This window comes from Centropristis striata, chromosome 1, assembly GCF_030273125.1.
Source record: "Centropristis striata isolate RG_2023a ecotype Rhode Island chromosome 1, C.striata_1.0, whole genome shotgun sequence".
Classification (NCBI taxonomy): domain Eukaryota; kingdom Metazoa; phylum Chordata; class Actinopteri; order Perciformes; family Serranidae; genus Centropristis; species Centropristis striata.
The window spans coordinates 44,293,788-44,319,705 of NC_081517.1; the positions used below are offsets into that span (position 1 = coordinate 44,293,788).

At 36.3% G+C, this 25,918-nt stretch overlaps 1 protein-coding gene across 1 annotated transcript; it reads right to left on the reverse strand.

Moving 5' to 3' along the window:
• Positions 1-5,604: 5,604 nt before the first annotated feature.
• cbx8b (chromobox homolog 8b) lies at positions 5,605-12,434 on the reverse strand. The gene is made up of 5 exons (XM_059343599.1): positions 12,263-12,434; positions 12,044-12,087; positions 10,134-10,199; positions 9,921-9,987; positions 5,605-7,890 (listed from the first exon to the last, which is right to left on the reverse strand). The coding sequence occupies exons 1-5, from the start codon at positions 12,329-12,331 to the stop codon at positions 7,087-7,089; spliced, it is 1,050 nt and encodes a 349-aa protein (XP_059199582.1). The 5' UTR covers positions 12,332-12,434; the 3' UTR covers positions 5,605-7,086.
• Positions 12,435-25,918: the final 13,484 nt, after the last annotated feature.

The window sequence follows — 25,918 nt, forward strand, 5'->3', positions numbered from 1 at the left end:
AGTGAAAACAAACATGGACCTCGTCTCTTTTCCCTGAAATATGAAAACATGAAGAATAAATGCTCATGTGTATAATCTATAATCTGTATTAGCTTTGTAGTTTATCAGCTGTTTTTACATTTATCGTCTTAATTGTGTATCATTTATCATCACAGAGTGAAAAAAATGATGATTGGAATGATTGAATAGTGAGAATTATCAGAAATAAATCAAAATGCATGACTGTACATGATAACAGTGTTTGTGTTGTCATTTAAAAAATATATGTTGTGTTTATTATCAGTGGTGGAAGAAGTATTCAGATCCTTTACTGCAGTAAAAGTACTAATACACACTGTGAAATGACTCCACTACAGTAAAAGTCAAAACTTACTGGAGTAAAAGTACAAAAGTATCAGCATCAAAATGTACTTAAAGTATCAAAAGTAAAATTACTCGTTATGCAGAATGAACCCAATCAGACTGTTTTATATATTCTAAATATATTAGACGATTAATATTATTGATGCATTTATGTATGCAGCATTTAATTTAGTCAAGTTAGGGCTCATTTTAACTACTTAATAAACTTTTATGAGGTTAAATTTAAAAAAAAGTCTAATCACTTTAAATTGAGCTTAATTTGCTTCAGGAACTTGTTTTATGTGTTTCTTTCTTAGATATGTTGGATTATCATGGATTTAATATTTATTTATTTATTTATTACCATTTAATTTCCTACAGCTCTGTACACTTAACTTAACATGTATTATGTCATTTTCTGTTTATAATGTTTTAGCTTGTTTTTTAGCTTCAGGTTTAGTGTGCCAGGTGGACCTCGCTCTCATTTGTGGTGTGGATGTTTTTTTGTATTATAGTATAGTATAATAGTCCTGCCATGGTGATGTGATGCAATGCTGCAGATCAAATCTCCATTAGGAGAATAAAATCAAAGTTGGAGTTGAACTTAATCATGTTTTTCATGTTAAATCTGGTCTTGAAAAGTAACTAAAGCTGTCAGATACATGTAGTGGAGTAAAAAGTACAATATTTGCCTCTAAATGTAGTGAAGTAGAAGTATGAAGTTACATAAAATGGAAATACTCAAGTAAAGTACAAGTACCTCTAAATGTAGGGTGATATCAGGTAAATTGGGCCATTTAAGGTTTGGGGTCCCAGCCCCTCTGGAATTTAGAGCCAATGACTGCAAAGGATTTCAAACTGTTGACATAACTGTGCTTGACAAGTAACAGGTGATTTGATTGGTTAATGTTGCTATGGTGGGCGGGACAATACTACAGATCTAGACTGCACCAGAAAGTTGAATGGTTAGGAGCCAAATCTAACTAAACTACTATAAGGATGATAAATCTATTAAAAAACAAACATGCACATTAAAAAACTATGCATACACACACACACACACACACACACACACACACACACACACACACATAGTTTAAATGTGATGTGGCTGTATAAACAATTGTGTTTTAAAATTTAAATTGATGATAAATGACTGTTTCTCTTTGCAGTTTGACCTGCCCATTGTATCTGAAACTCATGCAAAAAAAGTTGTCACAGCCGATGTTTTAAGAACTGTAGGTCCTAAATAATTATATTTTATTACATAATTTCAACACAAAATTATCAGAAACAGTCATTATTAATCATAAAAACACACGAAAAAGGCATATATGGTATTGTGTTATTGTATTAGTGTTATCCCAAGCGATTTACCAAAAAGTGGCCCAATTTAGCTGATATCTTTAACTAGGTACATTTACTACTTGAGTAAATGTACCTAGTTATTTTCCACCACTGGTTATTATAACGGCGAGGCTGAAAGCTGCAGGCTTAAACTTTCACTCCACTCTTGTTACGTATTTATTTATTTTCCTGACGGAGTTAATTAACCCCTTCAGCTCCTGGTGTTATAATGAGTAGCTTGTGACGTCATGCAGCAAGAGAGAGAAAAAAATATGCATATTTGTGATCCAAACTTTGGTTCAGCATCGTTTGTGATGTAAAAAAAATGTCTAGTGGTGGTACTGAGTGCATTTACTGCAGCAGGCCTACTGGTCAACATGGAGCTTATCTGAGTATTTTCCTGTCATGTCTTTCTTTCTTTCTTTCTTTTTCTTTTTACTTTCTTTTTCTTCTTCTCTTCCGCAGCTACAGTTCAGAAGGAAATATTGTGCTTTTTACTACATCTAGGCCTATCTGACCGAGTTTTTGTTCACAAAATATTAATAAACAAATAGAGCTGAGGCGATTTGTGGATTCATCCATTCATACAAAACTTCTTTTTAAAAATAACCTTTTAATCGTTTTTCATGTAAAAACATTTCATGGTTTCAGATTCACAAATGTCAACAACTTCTGCTTTTCTTTAATTATTTTTTAATAGTTTTTAAATGATCGTTAATGATTTTGTCGTAGGCTGTATGGACGGTAATGGGTTAATGTGGCGGCATCAATCAGCAGAATAATCTATAATAAAAAATAATCACGAGTCGCAGTCCTGTAGCCTATAAGATAATTAAAATGACCTTAAAATATAGCTTTTGAATTAAAGCATGAGTGATAATAATCTAATTATACAGGCTAATAAATAAACCAGTCTGTATTGAGTAGCCTAGTCAAGTCAAAGTGTATATATAGACATTTAAAAACAATCTCAGTTGACCAAAGTTAATAAAATACAATAAAAATCATACACAAATATAGTTATAAATAAAAACAATGAAAACAATAAAATACTAAAAACAGTAAAACAGTGAAATAGTAATAAAAACTCCTTTACTTTGAATAGGTTGACCTATTTATCCTGTCATGGAATCTTTTAACAGTATTAGTAACTAAAGTGAGAGATCTGAATATTTCCTCCAAGTTATAAATAATTTACTGCACAAAAGAAAAACGCGCTGCACAGTTAAAGCAGACAGTAAAGTCTAAAGGCTGATTATGAATATTATCTGACGCTCATAAAGATAAAAAGCGCCGCGCGGAGCCATAAAGTAGATCCTACAGAAACAGGCCTCTGGACATAAAGAGCATATTACAAATAGTCTGAAATGTAAAGTCTATTTTAAAATCTGCAGGCTGTATCTGGTGTATGAAGCATTTTTCAGTGCTATAGTCTACATCAGGGCTAGTCAAAGAAATGATATGGAATGAAACGAATGAATTAATTGTCTAATAATCTGTTATTTTGTCTCTGAACGTCACTATCTATGCTGCGTCATTCACTATACAGGGGTATAGCAACCTTTACTAACTAAAGAGACATTTTAGGCCAGAAAAACATTTTTAAAAATGTCAGAATTGAGCCACAAACCTTATTTTGGGCCTCACAATAAAGACAAAACAGCCTACTATGTCTAAAATAGCCTACCAATATTACTAACAGGTCATAATGAGCATTTATTAATATGATTTTGTCAGAATGCACCGAGGACCCGAGTTCAAATGAGACCAAAGAAATGTCTCAGGAGGTTTAAAACCGAAAGGGAAACACAAAATAAGACAGGAAGTTAGTCAAATGTGGATCTGAAGGCACCAGGCCGGAAACTTTTATAAGTTATGATGCATATTTTAGTTATTGAAACAGTTTTAATGCTGTATATAAGCTACATTTATACAATTGTGGAGTACAGATTGCTTTGGGCCTATGGTGAATGAAAATTGAAATGCAAAGAACTTATTAATTTCATTTATTCATTCGTTTCATTTCATATAATTTGGTATAAAGAGCCTCATGAGGCCGCAGGTTGCAGAAGCCAAAATAATGTTTGTGGCTCCATTCTGACATTTTTTCTCTTTTTCTGGCCAACAATGTCTCTTTAGTTAGTAAAGGCTGCCGACCTCTGGCCTATATTAACCTTCAACATTAAACTAATAGCATAAATAAATGAAAAATATTCTGAAATGATAGCCTAAAAACTGGAAAAACAAAATAGAAAAAACAGAATATAGCAGTTTGGGCCTTTGAGAAGGAAAATGTAATTTTTTTGTCATTTATCCAAATGTTAAAGTGGCTCATTAAAGCCGACATGCGAACATTAAAATTAAATATTCACAGTATGACAAGAGGCCGTATACAGACAGCTTTATAAAAGGAAGGAAATATATTTCCTGCTTACCTTATTGAATAGAAATAAATAAAGCTGCGCTGCTGTTTCCGTTCAGGCCTGAGGCCTTTAACCTGCTGCAGGGAGCCTTAAAACCCTCCGGAGTCTCCAAAAGCTCCAAATAATCCAGACTTGTTGCCTCCATCAGACTAGAAAACAAAGCAGCGTGGAGCCCTACTGTACATTTACCTCTAAAGTTCTGGCTGTAAACTCCATGAGGCCAGTTTCAGTTTGATGATGATATACCAAGTAAAACTGGAGACAAGCTCAAATAGATTTAGTATCAAATGATAGAACTGGATGGAACCCTCTTATATGGTAGATTTGACACCTTTGGTCACATTTGACACATTTACAATTCTTTATTGAGCATGATAGTGTTTTGGGAGTGAAAAATAATTCAGATTTCATGTTTTTTGTGTGCTTTTTTGTGCTCAAATTGTTGCAAAATCATTATGAGATGGTGCTGAAAAAATACTCCCAACATGGCATGGAAAACATTATTTAAAAGTGATAATTACAGGCAGAATTATGGTTCAAAAACGGCAAAAAAAAATAGTCCCGAACTCCAAAAGGTCAACAGGAAAAAACCTGATTCAAAATCACATTTTATGTCCGTTTTTCTTTGTTTCTTTTGGGTTCAAACTGTCGATCCAAGTCAGGATGGAATAATTATTATTAGGTCATATAGGTGAGGTTGTGCTGAAAAAATACCAACATGGCATTTAAATATTTTTTTGAAGTGGTGTATACAGGCAGGATGAAAAGGATAAAAAAAAAATGGACAAAATAGCCCAAAACTCCAGAGATAAAGCAGCTTGGAGGGATTTAAAATAACGATTTTCCCAAAAATATATTTCCAATGGCCTGTAAAAAAAATCGAGGTTATTAAAATATATATATGAAACAAAAAATATTTCGATAGTGGCCTAAATGCCCCGTTACATAACATATTCTGATTAATAGGTAATGCCTTCAAAGACAATCGGAAACAGTTAGACGCGCTGGGAAAAAAACAGACAGCAAAACAACGAAATGAGAAAATTCAAAGTATTTATTGGAAAGCGTCTAAAAAGCAAATTGACACCAAGTGTAATTATTATTCTTACATCAAAGCTTTATGAACGCTTTCTATGAAAATGTAAAATATAGCATGTTAATGGAAAACTGTAGCTATACACACCTGGGAAAAAACTGCTATGTGGGATTTATTATTATTATTTATATTACAGTTAGAAATGTTAGACATTAGAAACTTTCTTCCAATAAAACACAAACTGATCATTTCTTAATACTTTTTGAATTCAAAGTGCTTGAGTACATTTTTTAAATAGACACCCTATTGAATTGAACAGGGCTTTATTTTCAGTCTAATCAATTCAAATTAGAGAAAAATATTCAATATTCAATCCGCGGACTGAATTTAATATCCGAGCCTCATCTCATTTAATAATCTGAGCTCAGGCTGGAAGTTATGAGTGAGAAAAAAATACATTCTAGTTAGTTAAATTTTGCAAAATAGTTAAATTCACAAGCTCTGTACACAAAGTAGCTGCAGAGGAAACATGCAGCTGGTTCATGTTTAACCAATGCAAAACGTGAAATGGACTTCATTTGATTTGGTCAATACATTAAACAGACGTCCAACTTTATAATATATACACATATGCACATTATGTCATTTTGCTTTTTATACATTACATACAAAAACGGCTTGGCTTTAACCCTCTGGAGTCAGAAATTACGCCAAAATTATCAAATTAAATGACTTTTTCATGATGTCATGGCGTAAAAACGAAGCAGTGTTTCCATTAACTTCCCAATAAAATACTGGCTTTAAACTTTTTTTGTTTTTGTTTGATGATGATAGGCCAAGTAAAAGTGGAGATAAGGTCAAATATATTTAGTATAAAAATATAGAACTAGATGTTCTCCTCATTTTACGTCTTATATGCAACTTGTGTCCACATTTGCAACATTTTTTAATTTTTTTTTAAGTAGCGATACTCAAAAAAGTATCGATACTAAACCGTTGTATCTCAATACGATACTCATTTTATAAAGTATCGATACCTAGCCAAGGAATGAACATTTAAATTATTATTTTTTTATCAAGCTTGCCTAATATTGTGCACAGCATACAACCTCAAAATATTGTTCTAATTGTTATTGTTTATTGTATTTATTTATTTTTTGCACTACCTCAGACCTGAAGCTTGTTATCATAGTTGCAGTTTCTTTTTGCACAACTGTATTTTATTATAAATATTTAACCTGTGGTTCTGGTCATTTTTACATGTTGCATTTTTCTTGTTAATAAAAATATGTCTGTTAAATTTTAAGGGTCTTTGTTTTTATCCTTGTGGTATCGAAAATGGTATCGAGTATCAAATATTTTCGGAGTATCGGTATCGAGTTGAAAATTTTAGTATCGTGACTTTAAAATACTGGCTTAAAACTCCATGAGGCCAGTATTTGTTTGATGATAGAACAAGTAAAACCGGAGATAAGGTCAAATATATTTAGTATAAAAATATAGAACTAGATGTTCTCCCTAATTTTACGTCTTTTATGCGACTTTTGTCCACATTTGCAACATTTTGTTGTGTTTCTTTGGGTTCAAAATGTTGATCCAGTAAGTCAAAGTGGAAAAAATAATAATCAGGTGATAAAGGTGAGGTTGTGCTGATAAAAATAAGATACCGAGGTGATGCGGTAAACATTGTTTTAAGTGTTATTGTTTGGGCCTATAGGTTAGGAATCGGGCTTGTAATTGGAGAGTCGCCGGTTCGAATCCCGGTACTGACGGGTCAAGGCACCTAACCCCCCTGCACAGCTTGTGGGATTAATAAAGTAATTAATCTTAATCTTAATCTATATACAGCCAGATTGAAAAGGGTTAAAAAAAATGGCCAAAATGGCCTCCAGAGGGTTAATAATCACACTGTGTCCTAACGGTTCTGACGCCAGCGAATCATCTTTTGTCTTTGAAGAAGCCTTTGGAAGTGCTGCTCTCCTTGATGGTGACGGTGAGGAAGTTGGTGGTCACGTCCGTCACCAGGACCTTCTCCACGTTGCCGATGGAGGGCCTCCACGTCACCTCGTTGAGGTCCATGTCCAGCCTGGTGGGGGACGGCCGCTCCAGGAAGTAGGGCTTCTCCATCTGAGGGAGCTGGGCGGGGCGGCTCAGGTTCAGTCTGGACTGGTGCTTGTAGTGGACAGGAGCCAGGTAGCTGGAGCTGTCCTTAGTCCTGACAGAGTCCAGGTCTGTCCTGTGAGGGTAGATCTGCTTGTAGGAGCCCCGGTGGTGATGATGATGATGGTGATGATGATGGTGGTGTTTGTGCCCGTGGATCTCTTGGTGCCTGTGGGCCACTTTGATCAGCCTCATGTCTTCTCCCCCCTGCAGCTTAGCCAGTTTGTGGGGCCCCTGGCCCCCCGGCTCCTCCGCTCTCCTCTTGTGGGCTTCAGGGGCCCCCTCCTTGAAGCGGGGCTTGGGCTTGGGCCCTCTTTTTTTAGGTATGTGGATGAACCCGTCCGGTCCGGTTTGCTGAAGCGGAGGCTGCTGGAAGTCGCGGACGCTCAGCTCGGCCGGTCGGACGCGGACGCTCTCCCCGCGGTTGACGGTGCTGGGGGGGAAGATGGTGGGGACCACGGCTCTGAGGCCCTCTCGGGCCCTCGGGGTCGCCACGGGCTCCGGGGTCGGGTAGGTGATGTGCATCCCTCGCACCGCGTCAGCCCTGAAGTCATAGGACTTGGCTTTCACTTTACCCTGAGCCTGTCAGAAGGAAATACGTCATTATTCAAAATTATACTAAAAAATAACACTATTCCATTCCAGTTTTTTTATTAAGGAGGATCAGGATTTATTCTGACTTGTCAAATCAAGTCAAATTTATTTCTATAGCGCATTTACAGATGGCTGAGCGGCACCAAAGTGCTTCACATAAAAGTGCAAAAAGTGCAATATAATACAGGATTGACAAAGGCAAGAGTCAAAAATAAATTAAAAGAAGAAGGGATAGTTTTAAAAGCACTGAGGGATTACTAGGGACACTATTCCCTAGCACAGTGGTTCTCAAATGGGGGTACGTGTACCCCTGGGGGTACATGAAGGCACTCCAGGGTGTATGTGAGAATTTAAAAATATACATTTAAAAAGTAGCATCCATGCAAAAATCCTTTATAAATAAATATTTTAGGAAAATATAAGTGTATGTTCATAAAATTAATTTTATATTCAGTAGGCTATTTAATTTAATTCTCCTGAAAACCCAGAGGGAAACCTCCTGCTGACTGACGGCATCAGGCTGTATGTTAGCCGTCCACAGAAGGCGGTAACATTCATGCACCTTCATATAATGGCGGATATAGTCATAAAAACAGATCATAAAAAATATATATGACTTTAAGAGACGATGTTTCAACTTGTAAAAAGAAACGGCCGTTTGCTGAGGTATTGCATGCTTTGTTGACGTTTAAATGTCCAATTTGCTAAAACCCAACATAAATATACCGTATATGCATTATTAGCATCAATAAGGAGCCTTTAACAATTAGCTGAAACACAAATAGAAAATTAATTTGCAAGTGCTTTAAATAAACAGTTGGGAAATCAGAAAACATATGCAGTGGTGGAATGTAACCAAGTACATTTACTCAAGTACTGTACTTAAGTACAATTCTGAGGTACTTGTACTTTACTTATTATGTAACTTTATACTTCTACTTCACCACATTTAGAGGCAAATATTGTACTTTTTACTCTACTACATTTATCTGACAGCTTTAGTTACTTTCAGGTTGAGATTTAACATAAAAAAATGATAAATTGAAAGTGATTTGATATTTTTTAAATTAAATCTTATAACATTATATTAGGTAATTAAATGAGCCCTATATATTAACAAAATTAAAACACAGCCTACATAAAAGCATCAACACAAATTATGTATGTACTTTTGATACTTTAAGTACATTTTGATGCTGACACTTTTGTACTTTTACTACAGTAAGTTTTGAATGCAGGACTTTTACTTGTAGTGGAGTAATTTCACAGTGCGGTATTTGTACTTATACTAGAGTTCTTCTGATACCAGTATCGGAAATTGCTCCAATACTGCCGAAAATTCTGGCATCGGATTCGGTGAGTACTGGAGTCCAGGCACCGATCCGATACCACGTAATTTATTAAATTAGTAATCTATTTACTGGTTTGCTCCGTTAAGCTCCGGCACAGTTAAAATCTAAAGTGGTGACACAAGTGTTGCTAATTTTAACACAAGCAATTTAATGAAACACCTGAAGACGATTCACCCTAAAGAGCTTGACAAATTTTTTAAAACATAAGAGAAAAAGAAGGACGAGCCGCAGCAGCAAACTGTGGAAGCGATGAGAAAACTTCCCCAGAGACAGAATAAAAGATACCAAGATAACAGACAAAATCCTGGAGTTTATTATCCTGGATGACCAACCCGTCTGTTGTCAAAAATGTGGGATTTTGCCGCTTAATGACCACAATAACCACAATGATAATCATATCACAGTCATACAGGTGTAGTATGATATTTTTTTATAACATTCTGGTATCGGCCGATACTCACAGCACAAGTATCGGATCGGTATCAGGAGGGAAAAATGGTATCAGAACATCTCTAACTTTTACTTAAGTAAGGTACCTGAATACTTCTTCCACCACTGAACATGTTAGAGACAGTTTTGTTAAAGGTAAACATGGTGACTCTGCCTTACAGTTGAGCAGGTTGAGCATGAAATTCATTACAAAAAAAAAAAACTGTGTAAATGTACCTTGAGTAGAAATGTCTTGGGTTTTGGTCCTCTCTTTTTGGGCCCATACAGCTCCCGTTCACGCTCTCTGTGAAGAAATAAAGTGACAGACACCCATTTAGAGTGAGACAGGAGCAAATTGCACCAAGGACACCACATATATTTATTTATTAGACACACATTCAGTATAAAGATAGAAAAGTCAGCCCAGACAGACAGACAGCTCAACGTTACCTCTCCTCGAAAGCGGCAAACAGGCGGGAGTCCAAAATATTCTCCTCCGGCTCCCAAGTGCTGTATCTGTGGATTCAGACATGAAGTTTAGACAGAGAGGAGCTTCTATCCTAGCACCAAGGCCTCATTAACCATATAGGCAACAGGCCCCTGATCTCTAAAGGGCCCAGGCCATTGTGGGCACAAGCTAAATATCTGGTTATCTCTCTCTTATATGTTAAACTGTCCATTGGAGCTGTTGCTCAAAAATGAATTTTGAGGTGATTTCAGGGTGATTTCTGTTTAAAATGAGCGGAGGACCAAAATGCTACTTGATTCTACATTCTTGTTTTTGTCTTGTCTTCCTCTGTGACGCCCCTATCAATTCAATACATTAGTGCTGCTGGGAAAAGGTGTTGGTGAATAAATATTAGATGCTTTGAAAGTGGTTGTTTACTTATTTTTTTGTGAAAATTGAGGACACTTCCTTCCTGATCTTTTTCTATCTTTTTGTACGGTGTCCTTGAGTGCCGAGAAAGACGCCTTCCAAATAAAATGTATTATTATTATTATTACTACTATCATCTATGTAGTGGGACAATTTTGCCAGATTATACTGATGCTGATGTGTTTTCTTTTCATAACATCATATGTGAGTGAGTGGCCTTGACAAGAGGACATATCTGTAGTTCTATGAGTGTTTGTACATCTGTACATGAAAATCCACTTGATGACAGTTAGTGATTGATCTATTGAGTATATTAACTGTATGTTACTGTAATCTATTCTGTATTTGCCAGATTATAATATATTGTATATTATATATATATAATGAGGCCCTTGAATATTGTTGCCCAGAGTACAGCAAAGTGTTAATCTGGCCCTTGCTAGCACCACAACACAACTCTACTCCTTAAAGAAGTGTCATAGCACTAATAACTCTCATTGTACTGTACATGGCTTGTTTCCCCGTTTCCCTCCTGTACTGTAAGTCCCTTTGGATAAAAGCGTCTGTTAAATAAATGACTAAGTGTAAGTTGAATTGAGGAAGCGAACGAGCTGACACACACACACACACACACACACTCTGACTCAGTGTGTCTGATGGCCATAACAACGTTAGCCTGTACGCTACAAACCTCTTTTGAATCCTTTTCATGTCTTTTTTAGTCATTTTGTGTCTTTTTTGGTCATTTTGTGTCTTTTTTAGTCATTTTGTGTCTTTTTTGGTCATTTTGTGTCTTTTAATGATTTTTTTTGTCATTTTGTGTCATTTTTTTGTCATTTTGTGTCATTTTTTTTGTCATTTTGTGTCTTTTTTTTTGTCATTTTGTGTCTTTTTTTGGTCATTTTGTGTCTTTTTTTGGTCATTTTGTGTCTTTTAATGATTTTTTTAGTAATTTTGAGTCTTTTTTTTGGTCATTTTGTGTCTTTTTTTAGTAATTTTGTGTCTTTTTTGGTCATTTTGTGTCTTTTAATTATTTTTTAGTCATTTTGTGTCATTTTTTTAGTCATTTTGTGTCTTTTTTTAGTCATTTTGTGTCATTTTGAGTCTTATAATGATTTTTTTGTCATTTTGTGTCATTTTTTTTGTCATTTTGTGTCATTTTTTTGTCATTTTGTGTCTTTTTTTTGTCTTTTAATGATTTTTTTTTAGTCATTTTGTGTCTTTTTTTGGTCATTTTGTGTCTTTTTTAGTCAAACAAAAAATGTGATTTTGAATTATTTTTTCTTTCCATGGTACAATGTGTGGAATAATGACATCATTGGTGTTTAAATTGGTTTCCTATCATCTGATCAACTACACTACACCATGCTACACTGTAGTTTCATGCTACACTGTAGTTTCATGCTACACTTGTAGTTTTAATCCTCTGTGGCGAGCTAACACAGCTAGCAAACATGCACAGGCACCATGTAGCATTACTTACTTGGGGGACCAGCCTTTCCACTTCACCAGGTACTCGATGCGACCCTGCAGCCACAAACACACACACAGACACACACACACAAACACAAACACACACACACAAACACACACAGAGAAACAGAGAATGAGTGGTTAGCTGTGAGGGAAACAGCAGCAGCAGGACTGTGGTGTTGCCGTGGTGTCGTTATATTTATATCCACCGCTCCGGGACAACACCTACCTTCCTTATCCGCCGTTTGATGATCGACTCGGCGGCGAACACCCTCTCCCCGACGGCGGACAGCTCCATGTTTCCTCCAGTGCTAAGCTAACGCTAGCGGAGGTAGCTAGAGATATTTTCCTCCACTCCGGATTCCCGACAGACCATAATACTCCTCGAACAGAATGTGACGTCAGCAGCGAATTTTTTTTTTTTTTTTTTTTTCACAGCGTTGCTAAGCAACCGCAGTCGGTGGAACCCACAAGAGGAGCAGCCATTGGCCCAGGCGTTGCTACGTGCTCGGGTTGCTAAGTGAAGGGGGCGGGGCCTGTGTGAATTCTTTCTTTCGGGGAGGGAGGAGGGAGGGAGAAATGGAGGCTGTTTCTTTCCTCGCGCCGCCGCCGCGTAAAGTTATAGACAGATATTCAAAAATACACGTGGTTTCTAAAGCAGGGCAGGTATTAGCTGAAGCAAAGCAAACAGAGGAAGCAGGAAATAATAAATGCCGCCAGAAACAAGAGACACCCCTCTTCTCCTTCCATGAACTCTCTCCAACAGCTGAAGCAATAAAGTAGCCTAGTTTATTATAGTCAGGTGCAAATATGGTTTAACACTAAACAAATTCTAACAAAAAGGTTTCTCAGTGGTTTACAGTAGTATCAGATGTACTTAAATACATACATACCAGTTTTTGACTCCAAGAAATGCCCCATTTTCAAAACCTCCAGGTCTTTATAATGTCCATTAGGCCTACCTTTAAATATACTTCATAATAAATGCATCAAAACCATCATATTGTTTTATTTGCTTGATCATCTACAGAATGACTTATTGCGGAAGTTTTACTATCATTCATGAGTGAAGGTGCACCATGGTTTTTAGACCTTTTAACATAGACTTTACAGTGTCCCACATTAGGAGGCTGCACATATTCTCAGACAATTTGGCACTAACAGCACTGATATTCATATCTTTTCTTTTATGAATGTCTTATCTGCATTTTCTCTTTTGATTTGATTAGGACACTCCCTGAGGGTTTCTAAAAGGTGTTGGATGTGGATTTAATGTGTTATAATATTCTACAGAAGTCAGCAAGAAGAAGCAAAAAAGCAAAAAACATTATATAGGCCAATCCAGCCTTTTAGTCAGGAGGTGGAGCTAAATAAAGGGGACACGTCAGATATAAAAGCTCCACATTTTTTTCCACATGCTCTCTATCACCATAAGTTTCAAATTTTTGATGGGAGATGGCAGCCATATAAAGTCTATGAGAACCAATATATCTTCCAAGCCACTCAGAAGGTCAATCTTGGTGTCAAAATCTACATTTTCTGGGTCAAAGAATCATTTAAAGCTATTGAGAATATCACCGAATGACTATCTGATTAAATAGATATGTTCATTTTGGCCATGTATTTACCTCATTTCCAACTCATTAATATATAGGTCATCTACGGTACATAGAGGCCTATTCTGAAAAATGAATAGCATGCATACATTTAATTGTACTTTATTAGCTTCCTCGTATTATTTATTACATTTCCAACCATAAAGATATGGCTTTGTCTGGTGTTGGATCTTGAAAATGACTCTTTTCTTTTAGTATGTTATTAAGGACATCTAATACTACAAGAAACAGCTGAGAAACCTTTTGTTAGAATTTTTTTAGGTGTTAGGTTAGGTGTTTTTTTCCATACATGCACCCGCCTATTAGTCCATAAACACAGCAGCAGTGATCCTGCTTCACTGCGCTGTTTCTCTGCTGTTTCTATTCATTTTATTTCATCTAGGTTCAGTTTGGAGGAAACGTTTTAAAGCACGTGTTCAATGTATTTTAAATAGGCTACTAATGACACTGTGTGGTTTATAATAACGCCGCATTGGGTTTGACATTTTAAAATAAAAGGCCTGTCCTCCGTGTTAAACAGAGAAGTGGTTTAATTAACCCTTTAATGCACAACATGGTCTAAAGTGACCCAACTAAGTTTTTATATTCTTTATCTTTGCAATAAATTAATTTCATAATTCAGTATTCCAGGTTTTCCTCAATGAACTTGTTTTTGATCATCATACGTAACCTAATTTTTGTTTTCATTTCTTACTTTTTGAATAAAAACCCTTTTTTGTATCACTACGCTTCTAATGCACAAGCTTTTTTTGGCCCATGTTGTGTAAACTTGATGTAATGATACAAAAAAATATTTTTCTTCATAAAGTATGAAAGGAAAAATAGATATAATGATCTGTTGTAATAAAAGAAAAAAGATATTCAAACACGCAGCAGCATGAAATAACATGCGAAATGAATGTGGGTCATTTTTTTTTAAATGTCAATGGGATTTCTGTCACTGGCCATTACGAAAGATAATAATTTTTGCTGTTATAAAATATTAGGAAAACGGAGCTGAAGCCATTAGACAAAACGAAGAAGGAAAAATCAGCTGATGCATGTAAATATGTGTAATGTAAGTCATTTATTTGTTTGATATTTAACATATCTGCATTGTGGCAAAGAGCTGAAAATATTCCCCGCCACCTCTCACTTTCTGATTCACATTTTAATAAAACAGAAACATTTCTAAATCATGAAGCGCTTTAATTCCGGCATGTTTTTTTTTCTGTTAAGACGATTCGCACTAAATAATGTGCAAATATAAAAATATTTAGGCCTATTAATGTTTTTAATGCCAGCAGCGAAATCTATTAGAGAGCCAATGAAACACAAGAGAAATTTAATATAATTTTAGTGTCTTCAACTCTAAAAAATTTGACTTAGGCTAACAAAATAAAATCAATTTCCCCCCAAATCCTAATGGCGAAAACCCGAGTGACACAGCATTTTTTAGGATAAGAAATAAAGACTAAAAAATAAAAAATAAAGGGTTGATGGCTTAGAGAAGACCAGACAATAACAGGCCTAAATAAGATAATTTATTGTAATTAATACAAATACAGCATAGCCTATAAATAAAGGCTAATAATATTAATAGGCCCCGATTTCAAATTGGAAATATAAAATATAGGCCTAAAGACCTTCCGGCTCAACAGAGCAGATAGATAATCAGGCTATTAAGTAAAAAATATATATATTCACAATAGCAGATGTTAGTTTAATTGTCTGACGTGAGTTAATAAGCTATTTATTAAAATGATTATTCATTCGTCCATTTATTAACCGAACTAAACAGCTAAAAAAACCGAAATGGAAATAATCATGATTTATAATGCGAGGCCCAAACCACCGAACATCACGTTATTCTTATTATTTACAGCGTCACATCTCTGAGAGACAAACAGGCCCAATAAGACAATATGTTATATAATATTATATTAACATAGAATATAATAAGAGAGAATAAGGGAGTCATGTCGCTCATGTCCGATTGAGGTTTAGATATAAAATAGCGCATTTATTCAAAAAAAGAAAAAGGAAAGTAGCCTTAAAGCATGAAAAGCTTAATCAGCGTATCTTTGTCATAACAGAATTTATAAGTTAATTCATTTATTTTATTGTATTTTACGCTCTGTGTGTGGATGAAGAGGCTTCTGAGTAGATAGATGGATAGATAGATAGATAGATAGATAGATAGATAATAAAATGTAAAAATAAAAATGTCTAAAGAAGGAGTAGGCCTATTGATTCTAATGCAGAATAAAATATAAATATGCAGTATAAAAAGTATATAAAGTATTAAAGTCTGTCACAAAGCCTTATAGGCCTATTGAAATAAAACCCTGTCAAACAGCTGCAGTTCGCCTGTGATTAATGACTTTATATGCAAGAAACAATAAAAATTTGTCCTTTCAATCAATGATTCGGCCAGATGAAAGTAAAGATGGCAATAAAGGTTTTTTGTGTGATTTCCAGTCAAGAATAAACGGCTTCATTTAAACCTCTGGACGTATCGCCTCCATCTGGGTAATTATTTGCCTTTTCTTTCCCTTTTCTTTGTAAAATTGAGCGCAGAGCTGCAGACAGAAAGCTCCACGTATTTCAATCTGGTGATTTATTACACTGACCACTAACTTCACTCACCACAGTGTGTGTAGTTCGTTACAAAGGAGTCTCAAACAGTCTACACACGCTGAATATAATTTTATTTAGACGTGAATTCACTGATGCTGTGGTATATCTTCTGTTACTTTAAATCATAAAGTCTCTGCTTTACCAAAAGGTATGACCTCCTGATCATGTAACAGCTGGTTTAAACCAGAAATAATGTGCTATGGATCTGGGATTTGTCAGATATTAGAGGCCTTTGGGGGCAGAATATAAACTGTTATATATAAAATAAGACTTAACAGCGTGCGTGTTCACGAAAAACGTCCTTGGGTGTGAGATGTTACAACAGAATTGTTTAAATGATCTGACACAGACAGAAAAAGCAGACAGAACAAGGGCTTCATCGGACTTAGGGACATCTTTTTTCAGCAGCCTTTAAAATTGACAAGTGTTCTCCCAGGCAGAGTATTCTGATGTCTGATAATAAAGAACACTAAAAGGAACCAGACGTGATCTTTGATGCATTTCTCACTCAAGAGATGTATAGTAAGTTCCACTACAATGCCAAATAGAAATCATATTTACGTGCACAGTATCTGCAAAATAACACAAACTGTTTCCCTCAGTCACCAGAGCAGTAAAGCCTGCAGGGACAGCTCATAGAGAGGGTGGGTCATTCACCAAATATTACATTTTAGCAGATAAAACTGCGTCTACTGAGGAATAAACGGTTATAAATCCGATATGGGAATGTTTAGAGGGACGTGGAGCAGAATCTGCACCACAGCTGTTTATTCCTCAGTGCATGGCTGCTCTACAGTTATAATAGCTGTGATAGTGTCACTTTGAGCCTGTGCTCGTGTCTCCGTGTGTGTAGCAGGGCTCCGGCTGATGGAGGTGGAGGATGTGGGCGCAGCTCGAAGCTGGATGCTATTGGTCTCGGCGCGCCTGCAGTGCAGCAGTCTGCCGCCGTGCGCTCTCTATTGGCTGCCTTGTATCTGGGCAAGACGGTAGGAGTGTGAGAGCCCGGACACACAACACACATACACACACACACACAACACACACACAGCATATAACACACACAGGCTGCAACATGGAGCATGTAGTCAGTCACGTAGAGAGAAACAGACAGATCTGACAGCAGGATGAGTCCTGATAATGATAATTAGTCAGATGTTTGTTGCTGCAGCGACTGAAATATGCAGAACAGTGGTTGTTAGAGCCATTTTGCATTTCATTGTTTATTTATTTATTTGCTTGTTTGTTTGTTTGCGCCTCCCACCACCGGGTGGAGAAGAGAGAGAGAGAGCTCGTTATGAGTTAATAAAGGAACCGGTTTATGACTGATTGTGGTTCTGCTGGATCAATCAGGTTTAGTCACTAAACCGGATCCAGGTGATCTCAACAGAGTCACTAGAAATTAAACATTCTGTATGCACATGCGCTGTGTTTCCCCTCATCTCTGTAACTGTACATTTCTTGTCGTATTGTAATAAAATGATGTTAAACAGATCTTGAACGTCTCCTGCTCATCATTCCTCATCAAACGATCTGCGCACAGAAACAGGTGAGGATTTTCGGTTGGTGTCAGATAATTTAATTTGAAAGGTTTCCTCAATAATTTCTACAAATGGGCTGTCAGTAGATCAGCTGCTGGTGCATCTGAAATTAATATTTTGCATCATTCTGATAGTGGAGCTACCTGTGTGGTGCTTTGGGACAGAGATCCTGAGGTGATTTTTCTTAATTTACAAAATTGATTCATTCCTACAAAATAAAAGATTTCCCTGGAAGTCATAATGTAGACTCTATATAAGCATCTGCATGCGTTCATAATGGAAATTAATCCGATTTTTGTTGTTAGAGGCGTCAGCTGCAGCGTTTGAGATATGATAACAATGGTTGTAAGAGCCATTTTGCTTTGATTGTTTATTTGTTTATTTGTTTGTTTGTTTGTGCCTCCCACCACCGCTCATTATGATGTCATGAGTTAATATCAGGCTGATTGTTGCGGGACGCACACAGTTTTCTGACTGCAGAAATGTGACGTATAACCTTATTTGTTTAACCCTTTGGAGTCTCGGGCTGTTTATTTCATAAATACTTTTCATTCTGCATGTATTATTGCACTTATAAAAATGTTTACCATGTCATGTTGGTATCATTTTGTCAGCCCAATCTCATTTTAATGACAATTATTTTCTCATTTGACTTACTGGAACAACTTTTTGAACTCCCCCAAAAACAGATAATAAAATCAGATAAGAAGATTATGTTGTTGTTGTTTCTTTTAACCCAGGTTGAAAATATTCCACAGAAGAGTTAAATGAGGATCAAGTTCTATATTTTATAACCATTTATTAACATCAAACATAAACTGTCATGGAGTTTCCAGTCAGAACATTAGAGGGAAGTTGACGGCAGGGCTTCGTTTCTACGTCATGACGTTATTAAGAAGTAATGCCGACGCTTTCAGTGAGTCAGAGAAGGAAGTATATCTATCTAAGTATCGCCTCTTCGTTACAATAAACTCAGTTAATTGATACACGGAAACTGGACATTTCATTTGTGCGCGTAAAACTCTATAAACGGGATCTCTTCATACTATGGCGTCTTAATCAAGGAGTAAATTAAAGAGCTTGTCTCTGCCTGTCCGACATCAGTCCCATAACACACTGAGCCTGTTATTACAGCTGATGGAAAGGTGAGGAAGGTGTTGTTTACCTGTTTGCGTCACACGTCAGGTGCATATAATCATCATGAATATGCGTAATTGGGTTTAAACGAATCCCCGTTGCCATAAAGAAAAAAATGATTTCCATATAGGCTACAAATCGGCTTCTATTCCAAAAGCGCCACACTCTGAGGCTGTGAGCTGCTCAGAGCTGGACTGGGACTAAAAAATACCAGCATTTTTGTTTCAGATCGGCCCATTCTGTTAGACACCACCTACAGTACACCACCTGATTCATGCACACACACTCTACCATTCGACTTCTACAGAGTCGTAATTCAGGAACCAGAGCAGGGCCGTCGGGCCACAGAAAATAAAATCCACCTGCTGACTGACCCACATATGTTAGGGCTGGGCGATATGGACCAAGAGTCATATCCCCATATATTTAGGCTGAATATTGATATATGATATATATCCTGATATATATTTTTTTAGCAAAGTGAGAGCAAATGTTGCAGTAGAGAATACTCCGTTGATATTAAATTTAAAGAAAAACTTTCACCCTGTGGCGTGGTGAAGATGAGTGCGGCTCGTTCAGCACGCCACGATGCCACCAGAGCATCTGGAAGTATTTCTGTATTACAGGAATGTGGTGGCATTTTACACAACTGAATGCTTCCATTAACCTGATTGGTGTGGAATCAAGTAGGGCTGGGCGATATGGACCAAAGGTCATATCCCAATATATTTAAACTGAATATCGATATATATCCTGATATTTTTATTGCAAAGTGAGAGCAAATGTTCAAGTCAAAGACAAATATGACATGTCACAAAATGAAAATCAAAGCTCCATAAGGTGGACATTTAAATAAATAAAAATATCTCAAATAAAGTCAGCAGCTTGCCTGGAGCAAGGATCACATGAGCGCAAAGTTGAACTATATATGTGATATGGTCTAATTCCATATCACATTTTAAAGATTATTTTTTTGGGGGCATTTTTATTAGATAGTGACAGATAGAAAGGGGGAGACATGCGGCAAAGGGACCTCAGGGCGCATTTGAACCCGGGACTCAACCTTAATGGTACGTGCTCTACCAGTGTGAGGCACCAGGACGCCCCCATTCCATTTCAGATATATCGATATATATTTTATATTGATATATCGCCCAGCCCTAATATGCACCGGCCCACCTGGATAGTGTCCTGTGGGCCAGATGACTAGTCCACCTCTGAGCTACGGTGTTATGCTGTTAACCCTCTGGAGTCCGAAAGCACCGGAGCACGACTTCTTCATGACCTCAAAAAAAGACACAAAAATGACCAAAAAAAGACACAAAATGACTAGAAAAAAGACACAAAATGACCAGAAAAGACACAGAAGACACAAAATGACAAAAAAAAGAGAGACAAAATGAAAAAAAAAGACACAAAATGACCAAAAAAGACACAAAATTACTAGAAAAAAGAGACAAAATGACCAAAAAAAGTAAAGAAGACACAAAATGACAAGAAAAGAGAGACAAAATGACCAAAAAAGACACAGAAGACACAAAATGACAAAAAAAAGACACAAAATAACTAAAAAAAAGACACAACAGACACAAAATGACCAAAAAAGACACAAAATTACTAGAAAAAAGACACAAAATGACCAAAAAAAGTAAAGAAGACACAAAATGACAAGAAAAGAGAGACAAAATGACAAGAAAAGAGAGACAAAATGACCAAAAAAGACACAGAAGACACAAAATGACAAAAAAAGACACAAAATAACTAAAAAAAAAGACACAACAGACACAAAATGACCAAAAAAGATACAAAATTACTAGAAAAAAGACACAAAATGACCAAAAAAAGTAAAGAAGACACCAAATGACAAGAAAAGAGAGACAACATGACAAGAAAAGACACAAAATAACTAAAAAAAAGACACAACAGACACAAAATGACCAAAAAAGATACAAAAAAGACACAAAAAAAGACACAATAAAGACACAAAAAGACACGAAAAAGATTAAAAATGGACAAAACAGTCCAAGACTCCACAGAGTTAAGAATCATGAATGAACAGGAACTTCAGCTGACTCCAGCTGCTGCTGGTTAATCTGCAGCACGCGTCACTTTCCAGTTGAGGAGCCAGCAGAGGTAGATGATGACAGATGATGACAGATGAAGAGTGGAGGGTTCAGGTCTGGACTCAACATGAACCACCTGCTGCTGGATCATGTGTGAGGTCATCAGTCACTGCTGGATCATTGGGGGGTTAGTCACTAAACCAGATCCAGGTGATCTCAGCAGGTCACTAAATGAAACATTCTGACTCCACATGTTTCCTCTCTAACACTCAGAGCTGTGATCCTGTCAGGAGATCAGCTGATGGTGCATTTAACCCTCTGGAGTCCACGAAAGCACCAGAGCACGACTTCATGACGTCATAACGTAGAAACGAAGCAGCATGGAGCCCTGCTGGCAGCTTTTCCACAAGTTTCCATGTCCATTTAAGCGCGTCAACTCTTTTTCAGCAAAGGTAAAAAAACACCTTGACCAAGTGAAACATGATTTTGCTATTTTTGCAGAGATTTTTCAGTTTGCAATCAGCATTTTTAATGCAATATGTTGTGTTTAATGATCATTGTGTGATTTTATGTGGGGTTTTTGTATTTTTTTGTGTTTATATATGTGTTTTTTGGTCATTTTTTTGTGTTTTTATGTGTTTTTTTGTGCGTTTTTATATGTGTTTTGTGTGTTTTATGTGTTTTTTTGTGCGTTTTTGTGTTTTTATGTGTTTTTTGTATTTTTTTGTAATTTTTTGTGTTTTTATGTTTTTTTGTGTATTTTTTTGTGTTTATATATGTGTTTTTTGGTCATTTTTTTTGTGTTTTTATGTGTTTTTTTGTGCGTTTTTATATGTGTTTTGTGTGTTTTATGTGTTTTTTTGTGCGTTTTTGTGTTTTTATGTGTTTTTTGTATTTTTTTGTGTTTTTATTGTGTGTTTTTTGTATTTTTTTGTAATTTTTTGTGTTTTTATGTTTTTTTTGTGTGTTTTTATGTGTTTTTGTGTGTTTTTATGTGTGTTTTTTGTGTGCTTTTGTGTGTTTTTTGTGTTCAAAATGTTGATCCAGTAAGTCAAAATGTAAGTCTTTTGTAAGTGGTTTATATACAGACAGAATGAAAAGGAGTCAAAAACCAGCAACAACAAAAAAATCGCTATCATTCTGATAGTGGAGCTACCTGTGTGGTGCTTTGGGACAGAGATCCTGAGGTGATTTTTCTTCATTTACAAAATGGATTCATTTCTACAAAATAAAAGATTTCCCTGGAAGTCACAATGTAGGCTCTATTTGACATCTGCATGTGTTCATTCTGCAGCAGGAGTCTGTTTCATGTTCAGCTCCTCAGTTATAACGCTGCATTGGGGCAATATGTCATTAAATAAAGCCTGGAGAGAAGATTGTGTTTGTTGCAAATGTATTAAGGCATGGAGGAGAAGCTGCTGGAGACCTTCTACTGCTCCTCCATCCACACTGTGTTGGTGTTCTCCATCACTGTGAGAAGCTGCAGAGGCTCCACCTCCACCAGGTCTCCACACTGCAAAAAACATGAAGCTTACCAAGTATGTTCTTCTTATATCTACCAATAGTATCTTAATTATGTTATTCTGAGTATAATTTACCTACTGACCATAGCTTTATGTGCTTATTTTAACAACATGTGCCTTTTTGTAACTAAATGAGTGAATAACCTCTTCACAGGGATTTCAGTCTTGTGTAAAGACTTGTTTTTTAATATTGACATTGTGAGCTTTTTCGTGCTTTTTAAGCTATTCAACTGCTGAATATGGTGAGTTTTTACCTAAAATATTGGCTCCAGTTGAGAGTTTTAGTTGCATGTAGTTTAAATGTTATTTCAAAAGCATTTTCTACCACCAGTATCTACCCACAGATACTGAAATGAGAAAAAAAAAACGTGCTAGTTTTAAGTATTTCTGGCTTATTTTAACTACAGTCGGGCTTATCAAGCCACAAATGCTTGAAAAAAGTATTTTTGGATTTATTTTAAGACATCATTGTTTTTCCAGTGTCTAGATATTTTGACTTACAAAGAAAAACTTACTTACAACACTGGCAGATAAGTTTACTTCAAATTATATATATGTTTGTTTCTTCTTTTGAACATCATGAAACTAGATTCCACTTGGTGCTTGAAACTCAAAATAAATAAATAAAACTTGACAGCAATCAAGACAATCCTCAGACCCTTTTAGTGAGCAGTTTAATCTAGAAACGATATGCTATGTTATTTCTATTACATTTCCTAATAAATAGATGAATAAATAAATTAATAAATAAATAAATAGCTCAGCAGGCAGGAGGAAAACACGTAGGCCTAATTTAGATTTTGTGGGTGAACTGGCCCTTTAAGTCCGAGATGTGAGTATTTCTCCCACCTGAGATTCTGAGATCAATAAAGATCTGCAGATGATTGCATGATAATTGTTCTTCAGCCTAATTGCTGTTTATTACAGACATCTATCCACTGTAATTAACTGATTTATGCTTTAACCAGATATGTGCCTTTGAACCAGCTCCTGGTTCTGACCTGAACAGCTGTTAGTGTCACATGTTTCTAGAATAAATCCTCCTGACACGCGGAGAGAAACCCAGCAGGAGGTCGGACCTGCAGCTTGGGCTTAAATGACATAACGTGGGATATTATTTCCATGTTTCCACGGTTTCATATTGCAGCTCTTCATATAATCAGGCTGCTGCTGCTCTGAATAACTGGAGGGGATTTATAGAGAAGATGTGCAGACAGAGGAGCTCCGTGCTCTGCGGGTCTCGAACCCGCGGAAACCTGCTTCTGTTTGCGGGCAATCTGACCCGAAGCTCTGCATGCAGATGACTAATAACGAGCTAAACACATGACTCGTCGACCGAAATGAAAGCAGGCTGCAGCTCCGACCATTTCCTGCTGCAGCCCGCCAATAAAACCGCTTTCTGAGCGCGAAAATGTGAGACACGACAGAGAAAATGGCTGTCCTGTCTCTTCCTCTCCTCTCCCCTCCTCTCCTCTCCTCTCCTCCCTCTCTCTCTCTCTTTCTCCTCTATCGTGTCAGTCTGCAGCTGCTGCAGCGCACAAATAAAATGACAACAATGTTTGAGGAGGAAACAGCCGAGGGGGGATCCCCTGCAGGATTAGACAGCTTTACTTCCTCTTAACAAGCTGTCACTTGGATTTTTTTCCTCCTTAAATGTCCGGAAAAAAATAGCAAAACTCAGAACAAGTTGGTATGCATCCGTTTAATAAGAGGGATGGTTCACAATGGTGTTATAAGACTTGTTTCTGATCCACCCTCTTCTTCCTCTTCCTCATATTTGACTGACTGACTGACTGACTGAGGCCTGAGGGTTCTGTTTTTAACCCTTTGGAGTTTGGGGATATTTTGTGGTTTTGACTCCTTTTCATTCTGTCTGTATATAAACCACTTAAAGATCTTTATCATGACGTGTTGGTATCATTGTTTTCAGCACAAACTCATGACCTGATTATTATTTTCATTTTGACTCACTGGATCAACATTATGAACACAAAAAAAAAAACCCACATAAAACCCACAAAAACACTCATAAAAACACACTCAAAACACACACAAACACATTTAAAAAATTACAAAAAGCACAAAAAATTTACAAAAACACACAAAAATTACAAAAAAATACACATTAAAACACATACAAACAAAAAATTACAAAAAACACAAAATTACAAAAAACACACACACAAAAAACCCAACACATAAAAAATTACAAAAACACACAAACAATACAAAAAAAAAACAAAACACTCATAATAACACGCATAAAAACACACTCAAAACACAAAGAAATTACAAAAACACAATAGATTGCATTAAAAATGCTGAATGCACACTGCAAAATTAGAAAAATCTCTGAAAAAAAAATCCTGTTACTACACTTGGTCGAGGTGTTATTTTAACCTTTGCTGTAAAAGAGTTGATGCATTAAATGTGACATGTAAACTTGTGTAAAAGCCAAAACTTTAGAGTCCAGCTGACAGCAGGAAACATGCTGCTGAACGTTTCTACGTTCTTTCTCCACATCCAGATGACACATTTCTTCAGCCTATCACGTTCAAATCAAACAGCCTTTATTGTCATTATATATCAACTATACAACAAAATTGAAAGTGCCCACATCTGCATAAGGTGCATATAAGACACTCATAACACAAAACAACATGAGTAAATCATTTAGAAACACAGAGGACAGAAACACGAACAAGGACGTGTGATGTCATAAATAAGTATAAAAATGAATAAATAAATGACTGCAGAAAATGCTACAAAGTTATAGACGAGGTAGACAGTATGTCTTGCACAGAGGTGGAAGAAGTATTCAGATCCTTTACTGCAGTAAAAGTACTAATACCACACTGTGAAATGACTCCACTACAGTAAAAGTCCTGCATTCAAAACTTACTGAAGTAAAAGTACAAAAGTATCAGCATCAAAATGTACTTAAAGTATCAAAAGTAAAAGTACTCGTTATGCAGAATGGACCCACTCAGATTGTTTTATATATTCTAAATGTATTATTATATTATTTGTATTGATGCTTGTATGTAAGCAGTAAAGTTAATTTAGTTTAAATACATTTCTTTATTTTTGTCTCAGTGAACCAGGCCTGACCTGCTACAGTTAAAAGCTGCTCCGGGCATCTGAAAATAAACTCACAGGCTCTGTAATAATCCTCACGGCCCGCAGCCCACACACACACACACACACACACACACACACACACACACACACACACAGCCACAAATAGAGCCACGCACAGATTTAGCATCTTCTGAGGTGAGGATGGCCATTTAAGAGCATTTAGCTGCCGTTAGAGTCTTTATTCTCTGTGGGAATCAAAGGTCACATGTGATTTACACTCATATGTATAAATACTAGAGGTCGACCGA